General features: G+C 47.9%; 2 protein-coding genes across 9 annotated transcripts in view; both read right to left on the reverse strand.

Moving 5' to 3' along the window:
• Positions 1–111: 111 nt before the first annotated feature.
• On the reverse strand, positions 112–6852 carry ALKBH2 (alkB homolog 2, alpha-ketoglutarate dependent dioxygenase). Of its 5 annotated transcripts, none has more exons than XM_078604219.1 (6): positions 6644–6852; positions 5498–5573; positions 3110–3291; positions 2143–2364; positions 1052–1250; positions 112–830 (listed from the first exon to the last, which is right to left on the reverse strand). In XM_078604219.1, exons 3-6 carry the CDS (start codon positions 3270–3272, stop codon positions 215–217), a joined length of 1200 nt encoding a protein of 399 aa, XP_078460345.1. In that variant the 5' UTR covers positions 3273–3291; positions 5498–5573; positions 6644–6852; the 3' UTR covers positions 112–214. The 5 variants fall into 5 exon arrangements, with proteins under 5 accessions (XP_078460345.1, XP_078460347.1, XP_078460349.1 ...); XM_078604221.1 differs by having other exon boundaries at positions 6680–6843; XM_078604223.1 differs by lacking the exon at positions 3110–3291 and adding an exon at positions 2970–3055 and having other exon boundaries at positions 6680–6810.
• A 1301-nt stretch (positions 6853–8153) lies between these two features.
• The window catches only part of TRAPPC12 (trafficking protein particle complex subunit 12), a 35261-nt gene continuing 17498 nt past the window's right edge, over positions 8154–25916 (reverse strand). For 3 of the 4 annotated variants that reach the window (XM_078604215.1, XM_078604217.1, XM_078604216.1), the window contains exons 9-14: positions 17069–17141; positions 16101–16174; positions 14737–14835; positions 14010–14110; positions 10203–10290; positions 8154–8958 (exon numbers count right to left, since the gene is read on the reverse strand). In XM_078604215.1, the coding sequence (XP_078460341.1) occupies positions 8716–8958; positions 10203–10290; positions 14010–14110; positions 14737–14835; positions 16101–16174; positions 17069–17141 (678 nt within the window). In that variant the 3' untranslated portion in view covers positions 8154–8715. The remainder of the gene's footprint in view (positions 8959–10202; positions 10291–14009; positions 14111–14736; positions 14836–16100; positions 16175–17068; positions 17142–25916) is intronic. The other variant, XR_013586593.1, reaches the window with a different exon arrangement.

Genomic DNA, 25916 nt, shown 5'->3' on the forward strand with positions numbered 1-25916 from the left:
ATTCATTCGTACCTGATGACGATTGCATGTATTGCAATCGAAACATCGTATTCTATTATTTAATTTATTTTCTTTCTACGTAACTTTACCAAAAGAACCAAAAGTAAAAAGCATATTATATTATTTTTATTTGGTTAATAATTGTGATTATTTTTGTTGACATATCGGTGAAAGCGATACCACGGAAACACGGCAGTGTCCTGGTAATGTGTCTTCACACTCCTGTGTGGATGAGGCGAAATGTGAGGTTAACGCGTATGCTTTTATCTCTGCGTCGTGGAGGGAGTGCATGACACCACACCTCGTTTGTCGGCCATTTCATTACCAGGACACTGCCATGCTCCAGCAGCATCACCAGCCTGTCTCCTGACACGGTGATGGCGATGTCGTTTGCACATCTTTTACTTGTGCATTTCAACTTGCTGGCAGATGACTGACACGTTGAAAGCATTTTGCTTGTTACAGAGTCATTCTCAAAGGCGCCACTCCGGTTGTCAAGTTTGGGCAACTTAGAATGGATCATATCGCTCGTTTCACACATTTGCTCAGTATCCTGATCATCACTGCCACCATTGCGAACAGTGCGACTGCTCCAAGTGCCAGATGATGACAAATCCTCCGTGCTGCTTTCACTGCCTCTGCTCGCATCACGACAACAGCCGCGGCTCTCCCGTGGTTTGGCGTTCACCGATCGCCTGCCTCCGCGCGGCCGACGTCGGAAGCAGAAGTCCCTGCATGCGCCCAGCGACACGGACGCAATGGCCGAGCCACGGACGAGGTCCTTTTCATCGTCGCGGTGTTCCCCCATGTGGTCTCTTCCATCACGGTACCTGACAGCATCAGCGCCGCTCATATGAATACTTTACAATACATTATAACAGCATCAAAAATGTATATTCCAGTTTTATACCGATGGAGCTATCGGCAGTGGTGGAAATGGGACGTCATATGACGCAACGCCATACCGACAAATACACAGCCTAAGAATCGACCTTACTCCACAGGCTGTCATCAATTAGATTAAAATAAAAAAATTAACACTGCGGCAAACCTGTTGACAAGAACAAAGTTGTAGGGTTGCTCAGTGAGGCTCTCAATGTGCTCTCGGATCTCCTCCAGCACTGGGCACCAGGGCCGGGCTAGAAGCGTTGACCCAGAGTAGCGGTACGTGACTCCGGGGTCCCCGTAAGCGGATTGCTGACGCGGGAGGGAGTGCCACGCTCCAAATACACGCACCCGCGCGTCCTCGTCTACACACACACACACACGTCTCATTGACACATCCATGCACACATGGATGTTGTTTTCATCTACACACGGACCCGTGCATATTACAGGATCGTGTATAGTGGTTCATCTTCAGGAGTGACAGTGCATTCCGTTATGAATGGATAAACGGACGGAAAGATCGAATGTATAAAGTTTTTTACCTCAGTTGAAAAGCATTCATAAGAAAATAATCTGCTGTGCTTATGTAGCTGCACCAGTGGCTGATTCATTCATATTTAATCGAGTGCTTTCTGTGCTGCTGGGAATAAAATCAAAGGCTCCCTGTCCATAAACAATCATGGGGCTGTGCTCATCTGAATTTGTGTTATCGAGCCAACAGTGGAAATGTTTGGTTTTCGCGACCAATATCATCCATAATATAGTTTTATTTTGGGTTAGATCACATAAATATAAATGTGTCGTTAAACTCACCACCACCCGACATGCCATTTAATGAGGTTTAATCAAGTAAACAGAACATGCCAATTCGTTATTAGTACAGCACACCAGTGTGTTGGAGAGCAAATCCACAACATTTATAATCTGAGTACAACGTTTCGCCAGTAATTACAACTAATATCATCAGGCGGATAAATCTGGCTGTCCGCCTGATGATGCTGGTTGTAATTACTACTGTACTAGTAACGAATTGGCATGTTCTGTTTATGTGACAAATCTTACTAATTGGCTGTGTCAGGTGGTGGCGGGTCTAACGACATATTTATATTTACATGACCTAACCCAGAAAACCTATATTATAGTGGAAATGTTCACATTATTATGGCAAGAAATATATTTTCAGTGTTTCAGCTATCACATAAGGTCTGTAGTCCACAGACACGCATTAACCTATTCAGAAACCCACAGCAGTACCTGCCATGTACTCAATCTGTTTTTCACACTCCTCCAAGAACCTGTCGGCCTCAGCTCTTCTGAAGGCCCGGGTGTAGTCACAAGCCAGCCCATCTCCTCGGATGTGAATCGCTGACCCAGACTCTGCCAATAAGAGTAACTCTGGATCCAATCTCACTTTGTTTCGCTCCCACTTCATGCCTGCCAAGGGCTGACTGTCCATGTCACCACCGGCAACGCATCCTGCACAAGAAAAATTATACAAATTGTGCTTTCAATTTGAATGTACACATCGTCATTAGCTATTGCTGGATGGAGGCTTCCCCAAGTTGCTACCAACTCCCATGATCCTGCGATATAATAATCCACTTAGCACATGTACAAGAGCTGAATTTCATTGCTTCACCTTGTTTGTGGGCATTTTCCCAAATAGATTCCATTCCTTGGCTGCCAATGTTATTATTCATGATCATTGGCCAATCACCATTCTCAAATTATGTCCTGCCCAAGCTTACTTGTTTTTTGCAAAAAATGTCAATGATGTCATTAGCCTGTGTATGTTCTCATAATGCAATTCCAAGCATGCATCTCTACATGAGACTGGATAGTGCGTGGATAGGTAATCTCCATGCATAGCAAGCATTGTAATTTGCGGGGCTATGTTGTGGGCAGTGCAATTGCTCTAATGCACTTCTATGCTTCCAACCCGCACTGACCAGCATGGTGAAGTATGGTCAAATAGCCCTCATGGTGTGTATTGAAGAAACAGTGCTGTATGTGAACATCCCAAATGATGACCATGCAGCCCAGTAGTCGATAATAGCCGGACGTGCATGGTATTAACCCACCCAAGTGCTTTGCAGGCTCTTGGCAGCTTAGCTTCCGAGATATAATGAGCTTTCGGATGACTTGGTTATAAGCATCATGGCCATAACTGTAAGCAGAGAGGAGGATGAGGAGCAAAAAATATGCAGTGAGGAGTTGTCACCATGAGATTGGCGATGCTTTCCAGCCTTCCCATCCACTGGGGAGTCTTGAGGACGTGGACTGTGAAGCACACTCCCACTCGAGGCTTGAACTTTTGCTGAAACTCCCGCGGCAGAGCGAGTCTCATGTCTCTTCGCAGACCCAAAATAAGGGCTGTGCATCATCTTTTCACCTTTCGTGGAACTGAGGTACAGCAGAGATGGATTTGGAAGTGATGAGATCACCTTCAATGGTAAAGACAATTTTTTTTAAACCATGAATGTATATTGACCCTCGTAAATTTCTGAAGTACACAATAAGCTACCTTCCCTTATCTATATAAACTTAGTGTCTTGTTATACATCCCATCAGCCACGTGTCTTTATGAATGCATAATTAATTAACATTGGTTCAACATTTATTTTTTTACGCGGAGGGACAGATATGGGGAGTAGGATTAGTCTGCTTATTTACCTTGGACCTTGTCAGATGCTGTGGGGCAGGATAGCTTTGACCTGAGGGTCGATTAGGACTTCCACAGAACTTTGGTAGGGCGATACAAACCCACACCTCGCACGCAAAAATTGGAAATGCAGTGCGATTACTGACAGGTCAAAAATAATTCCCTCTAGTGCCCGAAACGTGTGGCTAAGGGCAGTGGCGTCACTAGGGTTGGTGTCACCGAGTGCGGTAACTCGTGGTGTCACCCCTCATGGTCCGCTACCCGTACGAGATCATACAGAATCCTTAGTAATGTTTTTTGTACAGTTACTCGTAAATTGTAATTCCCGTATATCACTGAATGTAATGGCAATAGTAGTGACATAAACAACTAGAACATTTTTAATTATACCTTAAAATTACAATATTTCCTTTAATTACTATGTAATTCTCAAAAAAGTTGTTGATATAGGTTCACAACAGGGACGTGCCGTCAGGGGAGGCAGGGGAGGCAGAGCCTCACCTGTCATACTCCAAGGAAAATAACTGTCACGAAAAGGAAAAAAAAAGAATCAAATCAATATTAAGATTTTTCCACTGATTTGTGTTTTAATGTCATTTCTGTACGATTCCAATCATTTTTATAGTCAAAATCGCCAAATTTGCGGAGCTCCGCTGCAAATACAGGAAGACATGAACGGTGAGGCAGCGACGAGCTCAGCCTCCCCTCTAATTCTTAGGTTTTTTCGGTAAAGTCACGTAGGTAAAACATTAAAAAGTAAAATAAAATAAAAATCACGACGTTTCGGAGGCAACACAACTTCCGTCTTCAGGTGGTACCGTCACATCCCCTCTAATTGCGCAACCCCTCAGTAACTGGATGGAGCGCGGGCAATAAGCGCGTGCCTGTTACTATCTCAGTATGTCACCAATGTAATGTTTGTAGATCCCTTCATTTCATGTCCTCGCCTTCCATACTCCAGGTAACTTATTTCACGTATGTGTATAAAGATATTTAGGCTCGCTGGTCTCGTCATGAAACTGCAATGAAAAAGTCACGTAGGAAAAAAAAAATAATAGAAATAAAATAATAAATCACGACGCTTCGGAGGCAACACAAGTCTCCGTCATCAGGTGGGACCGTCACAGCTAAATTTACTTTATAAAGCTTTACTGTATCAAACTAAATTTACTGTATCACTTGATACAGTAAATTTAGCTGTGACGGTCCCACCTGATGACGGAGACTTGTGTTGCCTCCAAAGCGTCGTGATTTATTATTTTATTTCTATTATTATTTGTTTTTATTTTTATTTTTTATATTTATTTTTACCTACGTGACTTTACCGAAAAAACCTAAGAGTATGAATCCTTGCAGTCACGAAAGCTTAAAATCTAGAATGCAATGAAAAAGCACCAGGGGAGGCAGCTATCACATCTGCCTCACTGAGGGGGACGTGCCTAACATGCCCCCTCAGTGTGTGAATCTGGCTCTGACACTAGCCAATGCCTCCCCAGCCATTGACCTCACCGCACGTCACTGGTTCACAAATACTCATGACCACCATATTGCAGCTAAAACACCAGAAAATTGACAAAGTCGGCGACTATAAAAACACGAGCAGCGACGAACACAACAGCGCATGCTCGTAGCGCGTGCAGACGAAACCACGTGACTCGAAGCGTCATCGTAATTGGGTAATAATGACAGCTCTGACCGGAGCGCATTAGAAGGTTAAAAAAGAAATTAGCATAGAGTTTTAGCCTTGTATGTATATTTTACATGTAAGCTGGGATTACTAAAAGCGTTTTTGTTGTTATAATTAACTAGTGATATTCTAATTTAAAAAAAATTGTGCTTAAACACCGCACAAAACTTGTTACAGCCATTTCGGTGTCACCCCCTCTGATGGTGTCACCCAGTGCGGTCCGCACCCCCCAAGTGACGCCGCTGGCTCAGAGTACTCACTTCAGTTGTGGGAAGCGAAGCAGTCCTGCACAGCGGCGAAGGGTGACCACCACACACCAGCTGTCGTCACATGCAGCTGTGGGGTGACGTGGTGGGGAGCACAGGGCAAAGCAGCATCAATTGTTGTACTGTACTTGTTTGCTCCCACATCCCACCGCCTGGCATTAACATTCCTCCTTGAAGACACTGGTGGCAAGCATCAACTGCCTCGGAGCATGAATATGTCGAGGTGCACGTCTCCTTCATGAATGTAAAGTGAACAAGCCAAAGGAGTGATTGTGACGATACAAACAGGATAGCAAGCCAGTCGCTCTGCGCGAACTCGGCCTCCTGAAGCGCTCTGGCCGTGGCCAGCAGCTGACCTGAAGAACATATTGCTGCCCCCCCGCCCCCCCTTGCCTTCACCAACCCGCACTGACCACGCCTGGTCGCAGCTGCTTTGTTTACCTCATATTGAGCTCTCACCCCGTTGAACACAACCTCAACTTAAAAGCTTTCACTTGACCAGCGTGGTGAAATATGGTCAAATAACCCCCCACGACTCTCAAGGGCTGTGGGGAGGCCCTCGTCCAGCAGGGCTGCACGTGCACGAACCTCCACGACGCTTGTGCCAGGCTAGGTGTACACTGATGCCCTCACGTGAGAAACGTGGATTCCCCCAGGGGACCTGAGACTGTTGGGGCCAGGGCTGTTAGCGAGCACCTATTAACAGAGGTGGGACAAAGTCATTGTTATGCAAGTCCAAGTCGAGTCGCAAGTCATCAAATTCATGACTCGAGTCTGACTCGAGTCCAAGTCACATGACTCGAGTCCACATCTCAGAGGTGGGACAAAGTCATTGTTATGCAAGTCCAAGTCGAGTCGCAAGTCATCAAATTCATGACTCGAGTCTGACTCGAGTCCAAGTCACATGACTCGAGTCCACACCTCTGCCTATTAATAATGGCGCTTTTTTTATAGAAATTAAAACAAAAGTAATTCTCATTAAGCCCCCATGGTGTAAAGTGCAGTCTCCAGCTCTTATTATCCAATCGCTCTGGCATCTCTATTCATGTGCTACGAAGAAGGGCCGTTGTCCGAAACGTCGTCCATGACATGCGTTTTGCTTCGACGCCACACGTTGTTGCCGATGGCACGGAGCGTTACCAAAAACCGAGGGTGGAGCGCAGTCCACGGTTGTACCGCAGTTGCTTGCTCCCCGCCTTCAGCAACCAGCGGTGAAGTAGGGCGAAGCGGCGCAGTCACTCAGTGTCCGCCTTTCAGTTGAGAGGAGACGCAGCGGCAGCGGCCTCAGCGCTGCTACCACCATAGACCCCGCCACTCTGCACCGGGGGAGCGCGGCAGCAGTCAGGGGAAGTGGCCTCAGCGAGGGGTGCGGCCTAAGTGAGGCGTGACCTAAGTGAGGGGGGCGTGGTTTAAGCGAGGAAGGATCGACACCCCACGCCTGGGTCCATCCATGTCCTTTGGCAGCCCCGAGCCAAGTGGGAATTCCACATTCCCGTGGCAGGCAGGGGGTCCTGACATCCATATCGCAACTACTGCTGACTTCATCATTAGACCTCCTTTGCCAGTACCTAAATATAATAATAGGGTTTTTTCCATTTTTTCTGGCAACAAAACTGAAACCTTTTTACAAGGATTCATGTCTGCATTAACCACAATACTTGCAGTAAAAATGGAAACAAAAAACATACTATGATAATATATGCAGTCCTTGAAACTGCTTGGTCCACACCAAGGGACGGCTTTCTTTTGAGCCTCGACCAATTGGTGCTCGACCAGAGGACGCCAAAAGGCGTACAGCTCAAAGACAATGCACTATCAAAGTACTGGCAAAGGATGTCTAATGATGTAGATGCTCACCCCGAGCCCTCATTACTTTGATAATGCATTGTCTTTGAGCGTCCTCTGGTCGAGCACTAATTGAGATGAGGCTCAAAAGAAAGCCGTCCCTTGGTGTGGACCAATCAGTTTCAAGGACAATGCATATATTATCATAGTATGTTTTTTTTTGCATTTTGACTGCAAGTATTGTGGTTAATGCACACATGAATCCTTGTAAAAAGGTTTCAGTTTTGTTGCCAGAAAAAAAACCCTATTACTGTTGACTTCGCAAATGTGGCTACTCAGTTAATCGACCTTGGTGGAATTATGATGGCCACAACCATAAAGACCAATAACAATTAATTGATGAAGGGGCATTCAATGAGTTTGTTTTTCTCTTACCAAATAATGTTCGTATTTTAGGAATCCAAAACGTGAATTCTCGTCTTCAACGAAGTAGCGTCTTTCCAGGGCGCCAGAGGCTTGAGTTCCTCGTAGACCTGAGCAGCTCTCGTCCTTGATTGGGTTACCCATACCAGACGGGTATGTAATTGCACTACTTTTATTGTGTATGCCAGAGGTGGGACAAAGTCATTGTTATGCAAGTCCAAGTCGAGTCGCAAGTCATCAAATTCATGACTCGAGTCTGACTCGAGTCCAAGTCACATGACTCGAGTCCACATCTCATAGGTGGGACAAAGTCATTGTTATGCAAGTCCAAGTCGAGTCGCAAGTCATCAAATTCATGACTCGAGTCTGACTCGAGTCCAAGTCACATGACTCGAGTCCACACCTCTGGTGTATGCGGAGGGAAAGATACCCCAATGAGACATTTGGTCTGCTAATTTATTTTATACATTTAGGAATACAGCAAACTTCATATCTTTGTGTAAAAGCCATGAAGGAAAAAAATGTTGCAGTGTCCTTTGTTCACAGGCTGAAACAAAATAACACTGCTACAGGTCTAAGTATTTTATTCCTACATTAGCAGTGAATTGGTATAAATTACAGTGGCGTGCAGTTTTTTTGTGATATAATTTCCAACGTAACAGACCGTGAAAATTCCTATACACATTTCACATGATGCACCCGATCTCATCATCACAGAAGCAAAGCAGGCTTGAGTCTCGATAGGGCTGGGATGGGCGACCACCACACACAAAGGAGCTGTCATAAGGCTGTAGGTCTGTAGCGAGTAGTGGAATAAAGGACAGGAAAATCCATTGCACTGTACTTCTATGCTCCCACGGGTGCTCCCCGACGAGTACAAACTCGCACGCTCTCCGGCACGGTCAAGCGCGGTCTAATAACCCCCATGACCCGCACGACGTGGCGAGGCCCTCATCGAGCTGTGGATCTACAAATGTCTGCAGAAGCACACTTCCACAAAATCATCACAGCATTTTGAGGCACTGCACACCGAAGCTGTCCCCGCTGTGTGGGGCCACAGTTGCGAGCAGGCCTTGCTTTTTGGCCGTGCTGCGTGACGATTCGAGCTCGTACATGGTGGACAGGTTGAAGAGCACGCTCTCATGGAGGTAGCGCTGAGGCTCCTTCTGAATGAGCTCCTCCAGCTGTCGCAGCGACTCCTTCAGCTTCCCCATGTAGAGCAGGCATACGGCCGCGTTGTTGTTGGCCTGGCACACAGATGAAAAGACCGACGATGCACAATTATGGCAGTGACGGGACCTGGCGATAGTGCGTTCACTGCTTGTTGCAGAAGTACATTTTTTTATCTGTTGGACTGCCTTGGTTATTACTGCGGGTGTATTAACTATAAAATAGGCAGAGTATGCTTTACAGCCAATGTTAAAATCCCCTGATGTCATTCTAAATCATTTAACTTCAATATTTCTCAATTATGATTACACATCGCTACAACGCCCCCTAAAGTAACACTCCTGCATACTATGTGTCAGGCTATGTCTAGCCTTGCGCTATAATAATGGTGCACATATCACATTCACTAAATTATTATTAGTTACACTGAAACAGAAAGCAAGAGTAGTTTCAACCATTCTGCATATATCTTCGAACTGATGGGAAGTTGATCAGATACGTTTATGTCTTCAGGTTGAAGTTCGTATCCAGTCATGAAAGTACATGCTGCTTAAAAGTTTCAAATAATGAATTAATTATTGTAAACTTTCATCTATCCACTGCTAGATGAAGGCCTCCCCACAACATCGCAATCCCTTACAGGCTACTATCCCACTTGCTCCTGCATGCGAGCTGATCCGACCGTCCCACCTCCGTGATGACCGTTATCTCGGGCGTGTTCCCTCCTTTGGCTGCAAATCCAACCCCAGTCTCGTCCAATGGCTATCATCCCTTCTGGCAATGTGTCCTGCACAAGCCCACTTAATTTTCTTCAAAATAGATATGTTGCTTCTAATTTTCATTTATTCCCTGATCCACATTATTCTCCAATCCTGTGATTAAACCATATTCGCAAATGCAGTGAGTTTGTGGTCTCAGTTACTCATTAGTGCACAGAAACCCCATCACATTACATTTGGTTCTGCACTTAATTTGGCTAAATTCCAGCTCTGAGAGTAAAAAAAACACCGGTTTTACTGCCACGTGGCAAATATGACTCTCTGTAGCCGGGCGGGTGGGAAGGTGATACTCCCTACTGTGTGGACTTGGTCACTTAAGATCTCTGCAGTAGGTCGCGATATCCAATTTCCATTGGCCATTCTCTAACACGAATTGTTCCATTGCTCTGTGAGAGATCCGAATGGACAGCTGGTCTCAGGACACGATTCCAATAGTACAATTGGGTGGCTTTGCACCATAGCATTCATGTGGAGAAGGCAAGAATACGTAAAGGTAAATAAAAGTTACCCTAACAATCATGCTAAGGGGTAAGGAAGCTCACCACCGCATTAGTGGGATCCAACTTGGAGACCTCCTGGAAGCAGCGGTAAGCATCTGGGAAATTATTTTCTGCCAGGAGTGCGAATGCTCTTGGGGAAAAAAATCACAAAAATATTAAAACCAACCATGTCTGTGATTATTCCAGCATACGTAACATTGTATTTCACGAGCGGGCGTAGGGTACTTATTGCGTTAAACGTTCATATGCATGTGACAATTTGTTTGGCTGTGTTGGGTGGTGGAGGGTTCTAAATTACACAAGTTTGGTCAGATGATTAGGTGGCCAAACCTATAAATCAATGGTGAATCTAAATGTTTTATTATGAAGCTTACTTAGTGATCCATTTCATGCAATAGTCTTACCATTACATTGTTAATAATCGCAGAGAGAAGTTTATTATTGCTAAAAATTACAGAACTAATTTGAGCAAACCTCAACAAGTGAGATGAAGGTGGGTGGGAGCGTGTGTGGGTTGGGTGGTGGTAGGTGGTTCATCCATGGGAGTCACCCATGGGGGAAAGTGTTGAATATAATTACAATGTGTCCACTAAACACCAGGCTAATCCAGGGTGCGGTGACAAAAACAACCATTATTTACAAAACCACATTTAGAGTGTAATGTTACTCATATTGCTTTTAAATGATAAGAAACATAAAAGGTAAAACAACACATTGAATCCATCACAAATCACAAGGGAATTTAAGAATGTGCAATCCAGTGCTGCATCAGTAACTACGCCGTGCAGTACTACACCGAGACTGCACTGGCAAATGCTACATACGGTGAGGGAAAAAAGTATTTGATCCCCTGCTGATTTTGTACGTTTGCCCACTGACAAATAAATGATCAGTCTATAATTTTAATGGTAGGTTTATTTGAACAGTGAGAGACAGAATAACAACAACAAAAATCCAGAAAAACGCATGTCAAAAATGTTATAAATTTATTAGCATTTTAATGAGGGAAATAAGTATTTGACCCCCTCTCAATCAGAAAGATGTCTGGCTCCCAGGTGTCTTTTATACAGGTAACGAGCTGAGATTAGGAGCACACTCTTAAAGGGAGCGCTCCTAATCTCAGCTTGTTACCTGTATAAAAGACACCTGTTCACAGAAGCAATCAATCAATCAGATTCCAAACTCTCCACCATGGCCAAGACCAAAGAGCTCTCCAAGGATGTCAGGGACAAGATTGTAGACTTACACAAGGCTGGAATGGGCTACAAGACCATCGCCAAGCAGCTTGGTGAGAAGGTGACAACAGTTGGTGCGATTATTCGCAAATGGAAGAAACACAAAATAACTGTCAATCTCCCTCGGCCTGGGGCTCCATGCAAGATCTCACCTCGTGGAGTTGCAATGATCATGAGAACGGTGAGGAATCAGCCCAGAACTACACGGGAGGATCTTGTCAATGATCTCAAGGCAGCTGGGACCATAGTCACTAAGAAAACAGTTGGTAACACACTACACCGTGAAGGACTGAAATCCTGCAGCGCCCGCAAGGTCCCCCTGCTCAAGAAAGCACATATACATGCCCGTCTGAAGTTTGCCAATGAACATCTGAATGATTCAGAGGACAACTGGGTGAAAGTGTTGTGGTCAGAAGAGACCAAAATGGAGCTCTTTGGCATCAACTCAACTCGCCGTGTTTGGAGGAGGAGGAATGCTGCCTATGACCCCAAGAACACCGTCCCCACCGTCAAACATGGAGGTGGAAACATTATGCTTTGGGGGTGTTTTTCTGCTAAGGGGACAGGACAACTTCACTGCATCAAAGGGACGATGGACGGGGCCATGTACCGTCAAATCTTGGGTGAGAACCTCCTTCCCTCAGCCAGAGCATTGAAAATGGGTCGTGGATGGGTATTCCAACATGACAATGACCCAAAACACACGGCCAAGGCAACAAAGGAGTGGCTCAAGAAGAAGCACATTAAGGTCCTGGAGTGGCCTAGCCAGTCTCCAGACCTTAATCCCATAGAAAATCTGTGGAGGGAGCTGAAGGTTCGAGTTGCCAAACGTCAGCCTCGAAACCTTAATGACTTGGAGAATATCTGCAAAGAGGAGTGGGACAAAATCCCTCCTGAGATGTGTGCAAACGTAGTGGCCAACTATAAGAAACGTCTGACCTCTGTGATTTCCAACAGGGGGTTTGCCACCAAGTACTAAGTCATGTTTTGCAGAGGGGTCAAATACTTATTTCCCTCATTAAAATGCAAATCAATTTATAAAAAAATTTACATGCGTTTTTCTTGAATTTGTTGTTGTTATTCTGTCTCTCACTGTTCAAATAAACCTACAATTAAAGTTATAGACTGATCATTTCTTTGTCAGTGGGCAAATGTACAAAATCAGCAGGGGATCAAATACTTTTTTCCCTTACTGTACACACCGCATGGAGACGCAGCAAACAGCGAGGCAGCGTTACTCTGAACACTCTTCTTGGTTCTCTCGGTAAAGTCACGTAGAAGGGAAATAATGGAGTCTTTGCTCCGCTGCAAGTCTCCTACACCACTCTCCCATTGACATATTTCGTTGCTTCCTCTTAGTACCTTTCACGCGACGGTCAATAGTATAGTGTATAGCAGATTGTATAATAATAAATAGTATAAAAGTGTAATGTTTAATATAATGTATAAGGTAATATATAGTATCGTAATTATATAGTGAATATACAGCAGTGTGGTATACAGTAGGGTGGGTAGAATAATACAGTGTAATATTACAATGTATAGTCTAAGGTATAGGGTGGTGTATAGTAATGCAGTATATAATTTTATGTTGGGTTTGTCTATGGCAGTATGTAAGAGAAAACAGTTTAGCTGGAGGCATATTATATTTTTGCGACATAGAATTATAATGTATGACTTACTGTTAGTAGCTCAGCTTATTGGAGAGTATATTTAGTATATTGATGATACTGATGTAGTTTATATTATAGCTATTTACGTGGTGGTTTAGCTGCTGCAGCTCATTACTATTAAAATTCCTTCCCTTTATTACTGCTAACCCTACTCCCTCCCTTTGATGCTGCTAATCCTACATAATGCACCGGCATAATATGACTTTGAAACCCCCCCACCTCCTACGCATTCCACAAGTAGTGACTAATCCCATATCTACATTTCCCATAAATATGCTAAATTCCTATTGATATGCAAATTCCTTTGTCAAGGCGCCCTTCCCCCTCCAACCCAGGTTAAATATACACTGCCAAGCTTGGTGGTGTTCATTCAGACGTTGTCTTTCCGACAGACCTGTTCTTCACCTGAGGACGGCTGCTTGCGTTGTGGCCGAAACGTCGTGAGAATTGTATTTTATTATGTTTTGTTTTTATTATTTTATTATTTCCCTTCTACGTGACTTTACCGAAAGAACCAAGAAGATGAATCCCTGCAGTCACGAAAGCTTTAAATCGAAACTCTGAACACTGTTCAAAATTTTGAGCTTTGGAAGTGCAATTTACATTTTCCCAATGTTTTATTTTGAGAGAGTCTCTCAAATAATCATCTTATACGAGGGACGCAGTTTATCGTCTACATTGTGTGCACTGTCATGCCCTCTGTGAACGGTGCCCAATTCTGTGGGAGGGACTTATGGAACAGGTTTAAATGGCTTGACAAGTGCTGAAATAAAAAATTACAGAAAAATGTACAAAAGTAATCTCTTCCAATATTCCAACACGCCTGGAAGAGGAGACCAAACGCCCTCTAAAGTTTGCTCAAGTGGGAGCCCTTCCACTAGCAGTGGCGCGAGAGAGCAATTCTCGGGCCGCACCTTTTTCCTTTTACAAAAGTAACACACCTGTTCATAAGCACCATGGTCTTATGCTGCACGCCTTCTTTGTTCTCGCAAATGGACTCCACTCTCTGAAAATACTTTTGTGCCGCCGCGAGGTCTCCCACCTGAAAGAGCAAACGTCAGGTACTTGACGTGCATCGTCAATGACGCTCGTTAAGGGAAAGGGCGAAAGCCCCTGGACCAGATGATATTACCGTGGACATCGTCAAAGAAGCGGGACCAACTACTTGAATAAAATCAGCAGACCAGGTCACAAAAGTTTGCACATAAATTAGATAGCCTCAATCATTCTTCTTTACATAGAGGGTAAAAACACAGACTTTGTGTAAATCTGCAATGAGATACAAATCTATATTTATAGTTTTTTTTATTTCAGAGTGAACTTTATTTTTAAGGGCATTAATTGTAGCTTAACCTAAACGCTGCATCGGGATCATTAAAGCAGGGTTTAAGGTGATGTGTGAAAAGTTATGCGGAGTTGAATGTTTATTTATTTGCTTTGTTGGTCATTGTGTTTGAATTATTGTGCATACTGTTGAATACAAAGCAATTAAACACTGCACAGAATTGATGGAAAATACCTTAATCCATACCTGGAAGACTTACGTTGTTGTAAGCGCAACAGTTAAACACGTAACATTTAAATTTACCATGCAGTACGGAGATAATATCGATTTTATCTAATTGGCAAAAATATACAATAATGTCAATTTCATGAAGACTTCATTACCTGAAGCAGGATCTTTCCGATGTTATTGAGAAGCTGAAGCTCCTGCTCTGGCTGGATGGGGATGATGGCTTCATACATGTTCACAGCCAAGCAGTAATCCTAAACGCATATTCAGGTTACAAGCCTATTTTGCTTAACCACGTGTGAACTCAAGGGACTAGGATTAGAGTCGAATTCTCAAGAGCGAGTGACCGGAGTCACCAAAATGACAAAAGCAAAAACAAATAATATATAGCAACAGCAGTGAAGCAAATAGAAATGGGAGCAAAAACGGTTTAACATTTTTTTCACAAATTAATGCTAAATGAAGCACCTGTAACAAGTCGGCCTGGGCAGATTATTCTGAGACTGATCAAAGCACAATTACAATAAAGTTAGACAAACATTAAATATGTATGTTGAACTTCTCTCGCACCGTACGTAGCCAACCGTGCTCATATAGGGTAACTATTGTACTAATGTGTAAAAGCTGTCAAGGATAAAGGAGTTAAATGCATTAACACACACAGCAGGGATTCACCAGGCATCGTAGAAGAGCAGTCTCTCACCACTGCAAAAATGGGCCGATCCTGTACGGATTGAAGCCTGATTGGTCAGGATAGCGACTGTGTTGAGATGTCATAATGGTCTGGAATATATTTTATTTAATATTATTTGTTAACATATTTCACCTGAAAATCCATTTGAAAAGGAATCTCTCATTTGCAAGAGTGTCCAGGGTGCCATTTGAAACATACATAGCAATGCATTACTTGAATGATAAATTTCCTCTTCCCCCTTCCCCCACCCCTAATTTGAAGTGGGTCGCATTTGTAATCTGCCTATTGTGGGGCGGGAAACCATTCCAGGTGGCACAAAAATTACAATTCACTCAGGCAGTTTTCCACCAACGGCACTTTCCTCGAAGTCGAGTGCTGCTGGTGGCTACGCTGCACATGGTCTGTAATGCAGCGCTGTGCAGGCAGCGAGGGTCATCAACACGATTTTGTAAAACTCCCTACCCGTGGGCGTCGCCATCTCCCAGCTTGTCAGGGTACGATGGCAGTAGAGAAAGTGGATTAACTTCTATCCATGCCGGGATTGAATGTTGCACCCCTCGCATGCATGGGTCTTATGCTGGCACCCCGGTTTCCTCCCAAAGTAATAAACGCTCATCAATAGAGTTGGTAAAATATCCCAACATAGTACCACAGAGCTTGGGAAATTGTTGTTGTCTGCTCTGGCTGCCTTCTCACTTGTCTGTGGTTTCTGACGCCTCCGTGCGCATTCTAATCTCAGCAGCGTTTGAGGTGTAATTTGCATGAACGAGGTGATACAGAACTAACACACTGTTGTCAGTGCAATGCCATGGTGGCAAAGCTCACCTTCATGAGCAGCAGGCAGTTAGCGGTGGAGTAGTGCACGCGAGCCACGCGCGACCGCCACAGCTGCACGGAGGCTAAACAAATGGCAAACAGAACATTGCTCACACCGATAAGATTTCAATTCTCTTTTATTCAGTCAGTGGTTTCCTGCTCAAATGAGCATGGGGACAGTGTCCACCTCCCGTTTACAGAGCAAAGCAAGGGGTGGAAATTCCACATTGCTATGGCAAAGGAGAGTCTCTGTATAGGGCAACCACTGTTGACTTCAACTTTGAGTGGTGCCCACTTTATCGACTGCAGAAGGATGATGGGCTGAGTCAATCCCCCCCCCTCAGCCAGGATTGAAACTCGCAACCTTCCGACTGCGAGCCGTTCACTCTACCGCTGAGCCACCTGGCCGGTTGCCACGTAGGGGACAATAGCGGCGCGGCCTCACTCACACTGAATAATGATGAGAAGAACTCGTAGTCACAACGTTGGCACCGTCACTCTGGAGAGTGGTGTTTTAACTTCTTGACACCTATACTCTTTGGTTGCCGGATGCTTGTGTTTCGCCCGAAACGTCGTGATTTATTTTATTTTATACCTACGTGACTTTACCGAAAGAACCAAAGAGTATAAACTATTTTTATTATACCAACTAAGGCCCACTTGAGCTATATAGCTCTTTTTCTGAAACGGCCTAGACACAAGTGATAGCTCAACAAAGTGGCTTATCACATGGAAATGTACAGCGGCCAAATACTCTAAATGTATTTTTATAAATGTGGAGGGAAAAAACTGGAGGATCCAGAGAAAAATCCACAAGACCACAGGGAGAACATGCAAACTCCAAATATACAGGCGTCAATATCAGGATCAAACTCACGACCTCCTGTATACCAGGCGAGGATGTTAATATCTCGCCACTGTGGCGAGACATCCCATTAGAGAAGTCACCGGTGACGCAAGGGGTGATTTGTGGCTACCTTGTCGGTTTTCTGTGGAGAGGTTGATCATGCTCCCGTCCTCTGCGAGTCCATTCTCTAGGTTGCTTAGAATCTAAATGAGGAATTAGAAAACGTACACATGAACATGCGTTATAACTGTAATACCGTAAATCTATACAGACGGTCTCCGATTTATGGTCTGATATATAAAGATCCACATTTACAACACAGATACTTGATTTACGACACATTTTCCGACTTGACTCCGAATACATTTCAACAGTTAGTGTGGTTTCCGATGTGACTTGGTGTGGAGTTTTTGTAATTCTCAAGTGTTTTAGTGGATTTGAACCTATCAAACCCTGTTAAATGACTGATAAAACACAAGTCAAGTTTCGACTGTTTCTGTCTATGGAAAAGAAGGTCTGATTCATGACAATATGATTCATGCCAGGGTTTACAGGAATGCATTGTGTCATAAAAGTGGGGACCACCTGTACAGTTATCCCTCATTATACGGCAACTCAATATATGGAATTTCGCTAGAACGTTAACTTACACGTTTTGGAACAAATTCTACAAGCGTTAAGTTGAATTCGGGGGGGGGTGGGGGAGGGGGAATAAAACAATGTTCGATCTTCCATTTGTCCAAGCAAATTTCAAGATATTGTCCTATGCAGTTTGCATAGCATGCGTTTCAAGCGACTGGTTTCCCATGCTCTCTGTGTTGCCACCGAAGCTCAGCTCGTTTTGGTTCGGTCCTTTGTGTTTATCTTACATAGCACCTTTATCCAAGGCGCTTTACAAGGGTTATGAGTGCTACAATGAGGGAAGCTAAAAGTGATATGGTGAATAGGGATGGGGTATGGGAGGGAGGTTAGTGGGTACTGTACTGCGCAGGATTACACCCTTGTTCAACATTCTTCAACGTTCATAAAGTAAGTCGAGATATCTGGAAAGAGGACATTAAGTGCAAGTGTAAAAATAAACTATAAAGCAATTACCTTGAATGTAAGTACTGTACAGTATTTATATTTCATGACCTATTTTGAGTATTATCACAATTTTATCATTAAATTATTCACTTTTCATTAAATATGTACTTAAGAGGTTTGCTGCATTCTTAAGTGTGATTTTATTAAGTCTAGAGACCAAATGTTTTCCACAGGAACGCGCCTCCAGGAGTCCCTCGGTTAACGTTTTTAATCCGTTCCATGATAACTTCTGTTAACTGAAATAACTGTTAATCTAATATAGGAATGGCATTTTAAAAGCATTTGATTTTTCGAACCAGCCCTTATTTTCCTCTTTTCCTTTTGCAATTTCACTTTAGGGGCCATTGCAATAACTATTAATTGACTTATAAGTTGAAAATAAGTAAAAATCACTGAGTTTGCAAGAGAGCTGTTTCCACTGCCAAAACAGAAAAGATCGCGTAAATAAAGTCACCCGAGGTCTAAATGCTCATAAATGGATGTTGCCGACTGCCTGAGGCATGCTCAGCCCACTTACGAGCGCTTGGATTGGCCAAAATTAGAGCCTGCATGCATAACGTAAACATTCCATTAATTCAAACTTTAACATTAGTCGAAACCATGGGGTCCTATGGGAGGCAAAACGTCAACCGAAAAACCGTTAACCGATGTCACTGTTAACCGAGGAACTACTGTATAATGTTCGATATACAGAATTTTGTTTCATGTTCTGTATATTGAGGGATGCATGTGTAGTATTCTTGAATGAGACAGAGACTTCGTAGAGGCCACATGCTTTTATTCCAATAAACACTAGTCCTCCGGACTCACTGGGGGAAAAACCCAACCACACAACCTAGGGAGGTACAGCCTCCGACTCTATTCTCATTACTCTCCTTCCCTAGCCTACAGCTACTCAATTACTCTCCTTCCCTAGCCTACAGCTAACTCAGCCCACTCAGTCCCAGCGGGGCGGCATCCTCGAGGCTTGGGGTCCAGGATCTCCGGCGGCACCTCCTTCAGCTTCTCATGAGATGGACCCCCACCGCTCCCCGGGAGCCATCCTATATATCCCCTCTCTGAGGGGCGGGGGTGTCTCGGGGCCCTGGCTCTCGCCAGCCCCCTCCCCTCAGAGCGGTTCCAACCGCCTCTCGTCCCTGCCGGTCCGGACCGGTCCAGACCGGTACGTACCTCTCCCCTAGCTTGTGTGAGCTGTGTGACCTGTGTCAACCTTGGTGTCAACCTTGACCACCACATCACCCCCCCCCTATACAGCACGCAGCCGTCCCGGCTGCATCACTATCCACATCCCAACCCTAACTCGCGAACCAGGAATTCTGAACACGACAAGAACAATGCGTGAGCCTCAACACAACAATAACAACAACAGAACAACAAACACATCAATCCCCAATAATTTACCCCAACCCCCCTGTAAACAAGAACACTGCGGACACACCACACCAACGAACAAGGTGACTCGAACACCCAGGCCCCGCGAGGAGGCAGTGTATCTGCGACAGGTCTCAGGAGAACCTGAGACCCTTCGAACGAGTCAGTGTGGCGGGTCCATCGCCAGAGGCCAGCGTTCCTTGCGGAGGGTCAGGAGGGGCCAGATGACGGGCGTCTGGCACGTCCCGAGGCCCCGGGGACAAAGCCCGCGAGCCGTCTTCCTGCTGGACAGGCGGCCGGCCCGCTTCCCGCTCTTCTGGTGAGGCCACCCTAGGTGGACTCACACCTGCAGCATCCGAAAGAGTGGCAGGGGGTTTCGGAACAACAAGGGGATCACGAGGCCCCTTCCCCAGCCTGCCGGACACATCACGCGGCCGGCCCCTGCGAGATGAAGGTGTGTGAGTGCGTGGTGCGACATAGGGTTTCAGGCGCGAGGGGTGCACGTACCAAGAACGCCGTCCGCACGCGACCCTAACACACTGGTCCCGAACGACCCCAACAATGTCGACCGGCCCCCACCAGGGCCGCAGCAATTTCGATGACGTTGACAGCGGCACCTGCGGGCAGTGCAGCCACGCCTTATCTCCTACTGCCCATTTATACACCGTAACCCGGCGATCATACAGACGCTCATTGGCCCGTTGCCTTGCCCTGGAATTTTCCTGCGCGGCCACCCTCGCCTCGACCAACTTCAGAATATTGAACTGAGCGTGTTCGGACAGTTTCGAGCGAGACGCCGCTGTCTGGACCCGCAATTGCACCTCCATGGGGGGGTCGACATCCCTGCCATACATTAAGTAGAAGGGCGAATAGCTCGTGGCCGCGTGAGGCGCCAACCTATATGCGGCCAGAACTCCGGGAATCCTCAGGTCCCAATCCAACTGTGTGTCGTCTACCTGATGACACAACATAGAGGTAATGGTCCGGTGTAGACGTTCGACCATACCATCAGTCTGCGGGTGGTAGGGGGAAGTCCGGACCTTCTGCGTGCACAAAAGGTCACAAACCTCCCGCAGAAGATTGGACGAAAAGTTATTTCCCTGGTCGGTTAGCAGCCGTTCCGGGGCGCCCTTATCCAGGACGTAGCCCTGGAGAAGCGCCTCCACAATGGCTGCCGCCGACTGGTTGGGGAGGGGCCAGGGCATAGGCCAACGGGTGAAATATTCAACCCCAACCAGCAGGTACTTATTACCCCGAGCGGTGACAGGGAAGGGACCCAGAATGTCAAGAGGCACCAACTCGTTAACCCGGGACACCTGAATGGACTGAAGGGGTGGGCAAGCCGCCCTAGCCGGGTGTTTCCGCCGCGCACACTGCGTGCAACTATTCAAAAGGTCGGCGACATCGCGCGCCATTCCCAGCCAAAAAGAATCCAATTGCAGTGTAGCGAGCGTTTTGTGAATACCCAAATGCAGGATGCGTTCATGCGCCGCCCACACGGCTCTGCCCCGCAGAGCGGTGGGGATGACGATTTTGTAACGCCCCGAGTTGGCATCCCATGACATGAGGAGACCCTCCCGCAACATGACAGTACCTACCCTTTCCTGACAATTTCCCCCTCTCTCCGCACGACGGCGTAACCTGAGGAGGGAATTGTCTTCCATCTGGAACCGTCCCCATTCGTCCAGAGGCAGATCGAGGAGCGAGTCGCGAGCGACCAACACCTGCGAGTCCCCCTCGGCGACAGGTTCCCCATCGACCACCCCTGCTGCCGCCGCCAAGGGAGAAGCCGGAGCGCTACTCGTGGCCGATTTGCATCTCCCCGAGCCCATAAAACACGCGCACCCATCACCTGGAGGAAGGCGTGACAAGCCATCCGCGTTTGAATGTTGTGTCCCCTTCCAGTACACCACCGTGAACGTGTAGTCCTGTAGGACCTCAAGCCAACGTGACAGCTGGCCGGACGGCTGGTCTATTTTCAACGCATACTGTAGCGCGGCATGATCGGAACGAACCGTAAAATGCCTACCGTACAGGTACGGTCGATATTGTTGAACAAACATGACAATAGCGAGCAGTTCACGGCGAGTGACGCAATAACGTTGTTCTGCCGGAGACAGGACTCTACTGCCGTAGGCAACGACCCGTTCGACCCCGTTGACAACCTGCGAAAGCACCGCGCCGATGCCGGTATTGCTGGCATCGGTGTCCACGATGAAGGGCAACGTGAAATCGGGATAGCATAAGGGAGGAGCTCGGAGAAGGGCATCGCGAAGCGCCCTGAACGCCCTGTCTTCCTATTCCCCCCAATGGAATTTAGCCCCCTTAGCCGTCAGAGCATGAAGGGGTTTGGCGATCGTCGCAAACCCCTCAACAAACCGGCAGTAATAGGACGCAAAGCCTATAAAGCTGCGGACTTCCCCCACAGACGTGGGCGTGGGCCACGTTCTTACACAGTCAGTTTTAGCAGGATCGGTGGCTATACCAGTAGAACTGACAACGTGGCCGAGGTACCGCACCGATTCACACAACAGGAAACATTTCTGAGGCTTAAATTTAAGGTTAGCCGATCGCACTCTGAGAAATACAGCGCGCAGTCTGTCCAGATGTTCCTCAAACGTACGGCTGAAAATAATCACGTCGTCCAGATATATAAGACAAGAGTCCCACTGCAGGCCAGCGAGGACCAGTTCCATCAATCTCTGGAACGTTGCTGGAGCTGAGTGCAATCCCATGGGCAACCGATTGAACTGATAAAGGCCCTGTGGCGTACGGAACGCGGTCTTAGGTTTGGAAGCCTCATCCAAGGGCAGTTGCCAAAACCCCGACAAAAGGTCCAAGGTTGAAAAATACCGCGCCCCCGCCAAGGCATCGAGCGACTCGTCCATGCGAGGGAGCGGATACGCGTCCGCCAGCGAAACCTTGTTAAGCTTCCGAAAATCCACACAAAACCTCAAACTGCCATCATGTTTTTTAACAAGCACAATCGGCGCACCCCATGGGCTGTTGGAGGGAGCCACAATGTCTGCGGTAAGCATGTCATTCACTGCCAACCGGACATGTTCCTTCTCTGCCGGACTCAATCGGAACGGATTTTGCCGAATGGGAGCGGAATCCCCCGTATCAATGTGGTGTTTCAATAGATTAGTGCACCCAACATCGAATTTGTGTTTGTGTAGGGGTGTTACGGAGGGGCTGTTATAGAATGGGATCAGATGGGAAAGAAACACAGTGGGCGTGGCTATGTCGGTGCACGGGAAGGTGCTCCCAGCGAAGTCCGCATCGGGCAGCCTGGGGGGCTGACTCGGAGCTGGGATCCCCCGGGGCCCCACCCCTCAGCGGGGGTTTTGGTATAAAAGGGGATGAGCCGGAGGGCTCATCCCCTTTTATACCAAAACTAACCAGTGAAGGCTGAAGATCGTCGTAGATAGAGCCCTGGACTCCCCTGGATCGCCGCCCTTATCAGGGCCGAACAGGATCGAGCCAGCGGCGTGGTCCCGAGAGCCAGAGCCGGTGCTCTTGTAAGCGCTGGTCTGGGACTCCGGGTACCGTGAGCCCGACTTACCAGTGTCGGGCTAGCTAGCCTCCCCTAGCCCGTTAGTGGAGGACCCAGAGGTAGGCTAGGCGTAGCTAGAGAGTGTATCCCCAGTTAGACGGGTGAGGGGGCCGATACCCCCTCCAGTGTTGTATGTCAGTGTTGTGCTGTACCGACACGGAATAAATACGTGTGCCTCCAACCCCGGCATCCAAGTCTCCTGGAACACTATTACATTTGCTAAAAACATCGGGAAATTCACGAAACAACATGCGCAGCTTTAATCTTTGTGACTCGGAAAGATTTTCAGCCCCTGAACAGAGAATCCATCCATACCTCATCGACACCCACCTACGTCCCGAACGCCGGCGCCTCACCGACATGAGCCGCGACGGAGTCAGTGTGCAGCGGCAGCGACGCATGTGCAATCACAGCACCTCGGTGCACGACCTTCGTCCGCAACCCCGCATTCAGCACCTGAATGAAGGGCTGTCCATCTCTAGGCACAAGCGTTTGTGCACCCACCAGGTCCAACCCTCGCTCGGTCGTATTGGAAGGAGACAACAAAACCCCCGACGTAGCGTCTGCCTCCAGTGGTTTGCGTAACTGAAGCGGTATTAGCATCTGCGCACCCGGCGGAATCCGCATGGTTTCAGACGCCATAGCCGGAACAGTCGCGCAAGCTGTGCGCAGCCGGTTTGGTGAGGGCAGAAATGCCATCCGGCGGCCCGAAGGAAGCTCGATGCAGCCTTTGTCAATTAAAATTTTGATGGGCATCCTCCCCAAGAAGTCCGTACCCAACAAACAGGGAACGGCCAAGGCATCGGAAACCAAAACGGGACCAGATAATTTAATGTCACCAATACAAATTTGTGCAGTTATTTGGCCAATAATCCCCAGGGAACCCCCATTCGCCGCAAGGCAAGGGACGGAGAACGGGGCGAGTGCTTGACATCTCTTTGGTAACACGTTGTATATGAGGTCTGAAATTATAGTAGCCGAAGCCCCCGTATCGACCAACAATCGAAATTGAATCCCCTCAATATCCCCGAGAATAACCGATGAGCCCGTCGCCGCGGCCATGACCCTGTGGGCCAACTCGGACCACTGAACCGCGTGAAGTGGCCCCTGAACATCAGCCCCGTTCCGCTCCCCACCCCTCAACGCAACGCGATTTAGTGGCGCGCCGATTCGCGGTGTATGCGGTGTATGAGATGCGGGCAGGGACCGTGCGCATGAGGTGTCGCGACATGCCTGGGGTTCTTGTGGAGCGGCCGGCGGACGGGCGAACGATGGTGGACGACCCGGAGCCCGGCGCCGGGGTGCTGGGCAACCCGATGCCAGGTGACCCAGCTGGCCACAGTTGTAGCACGTGACGCGAGCCCACGCCCGCGGGGATCCGTGTCTCCGCCAGGGTTCCCCTTGGCGAGGCCGGTCGGCCCCCCTCCAACTGGCGGCCCGCTGCGACGCGAAGGCCTGGGTATCCGGGACCTCGTCTACTCTTGCAGCGGCGCACGCCGCCACCTGCCCATCCCGCTGGAGGAGCAACTCTGTGTGCAGGTAATGTGCCGCCCCCAGCGAGGAAAGGTTAGCTTCGTCTTTGACGTGGACGGCAATCCTCAGTTCCCGAGCCAGCAGCAGCAACTTCTCGAGCACGATGGAGTCCAAGCCCACATCGTCCATTCGAGGATAGGCCGCTTGAGCCAACGCCATCAGTGCACTCTGATAGGCAAGGGGTGTCTCGTCCGCCTCCCTCCTCCGACTGGCGAAACGATGTCTTGTTTCGGATGGAGGTCCATACACTAAGGCCATCCGATTGAGGGCCTCCTGCAAGGTGGAGCGCTCCCTCCGTGGAATAAGGAGGAACGTGGCCAAGGCCACGTCGTCCAAGGCGGAAGGCAGGGCTCGGAGAGCGATGTCGGCAGACCACCCAGCCGTCTCGGCATTTGCCACGAAACGGCGTGAAAAAGCAGCCCAGTCCCCCCCCTTTGCCGCGAAAACCTGCAGCGAAGGCAAGCGCTGTTGCAGCGCCGAGATGTAGTCCCCCCTTGAAGACAGCAGCGTCCCAAGTGCAGTATTTGAAGCGTCTTCCGGCGGCAGAATATCCGACCGAATCGGCGGGCACCTACCCGAAAACTCTGCTTCTCCCGATGTAAGGTCGCCGATGCCGGATGTGACGCGGGCCACCTGTGCCCCCTGACCTCCTGGCCGGTTGACGTCATTTCCCCCGGAAGCGGTGACCCCCCCCCGGCGGAAGTGACGTCATCTCCGGCGGCCGCATTCCCGGCGGAAGTGACGTCTCCCCCTCCGTAGGTGACGTCAAAATTTTGCGTGGGAATGGCGCGTTTCTCGGCGGGAACCCCTCCCATCCTCCGGCCTGGTCCTCCAGCCAGTGCTCCCGCTCCCCCCAGCGTGAGCTCGTCGAGGATGGAGGCAGCGGCATGGAGGAGATCGGCCAGCCGGGCATGGGCCGACTGGATCGCCCATCCCGACTCCTGGAGGGCCCCGGAGAACCCGAGCCCGCCCCCGCAGACCCGTCCCCCGGAAATGGCGCTCCCGACTCCGGCTCAGCGTCGCCCTCGACGTCCTTCTCCTGGCCCCTGGTGAGCGCTTTCTGTCTTGTTTCCATGTTGGCGAGGTTCTTTGGCCGCTTCTGACACCAGTTGTAGTATTCTTGAATGAGACAGAGACTTCGTAGAGGCCACATGCTTTTATTCCAATAAACACTAGTCCTCCGGACTCACTGGGGGAACAGCCCAACCACACAACCTAGGGAGGTACAGCCTCCGACTCTATTCTCATTACTCTCCTTCCCTAGCCTACAGCTACTCAATTACTCTCCTTCCCTAGCCTACAGCTAACTCAGCCCACTCAGTCCCAGCGGGGCGGCATCCTCGAGGCTTGCGGTCCAGGATCTCCGGCGGCACCTCCTTCAGCTTCTCATGAGATGGACCCCCCCCGCTCTCCGGGAGCTGTCCTATATATC

Source organism: Lampetra planeri, chromosome 22, assembly GCF_965212315.1.
Source record: "Lampetra planeri chromosome 22, kcLamPlan1.2.h2, whole genome shotgun sequence".
Classification (NCBI taxonomy): Eukaryota; Metazoa; Chordata; class Hyperoartia; order Petromyzontiformes; family Petromyzontidae; genus Lampetra; species Lampetra planeri.

What these genes read in the sequence shown, in the direction of transcription:
- ALKBH2 (XM_078604219.1), bottom strand. Translation starts at nt 3,272, where the DNA reads ATGATGCACAGCCCTTATTTTGGGTCTGCGAAGAGACATGAGACTCGC. An exon ending in AAAGCATCGCCAATCTCATG is followed by an intron (nt 2,365 to 3,109) that starts GTGACAACTCCT and finishes TTTCTTGTGCAG; the next exon opens with GATGCGTTGCCGGTGGTGAC. An exon ending in AACTTTGTTCTTGTCAACAG is followed by an intron (nt 831 to 1,051) that starts GTTTGCCGCAGT and finishes TGATGCTGTCAG; the next exon opens with GTACCGTGATGGAAGAGACC.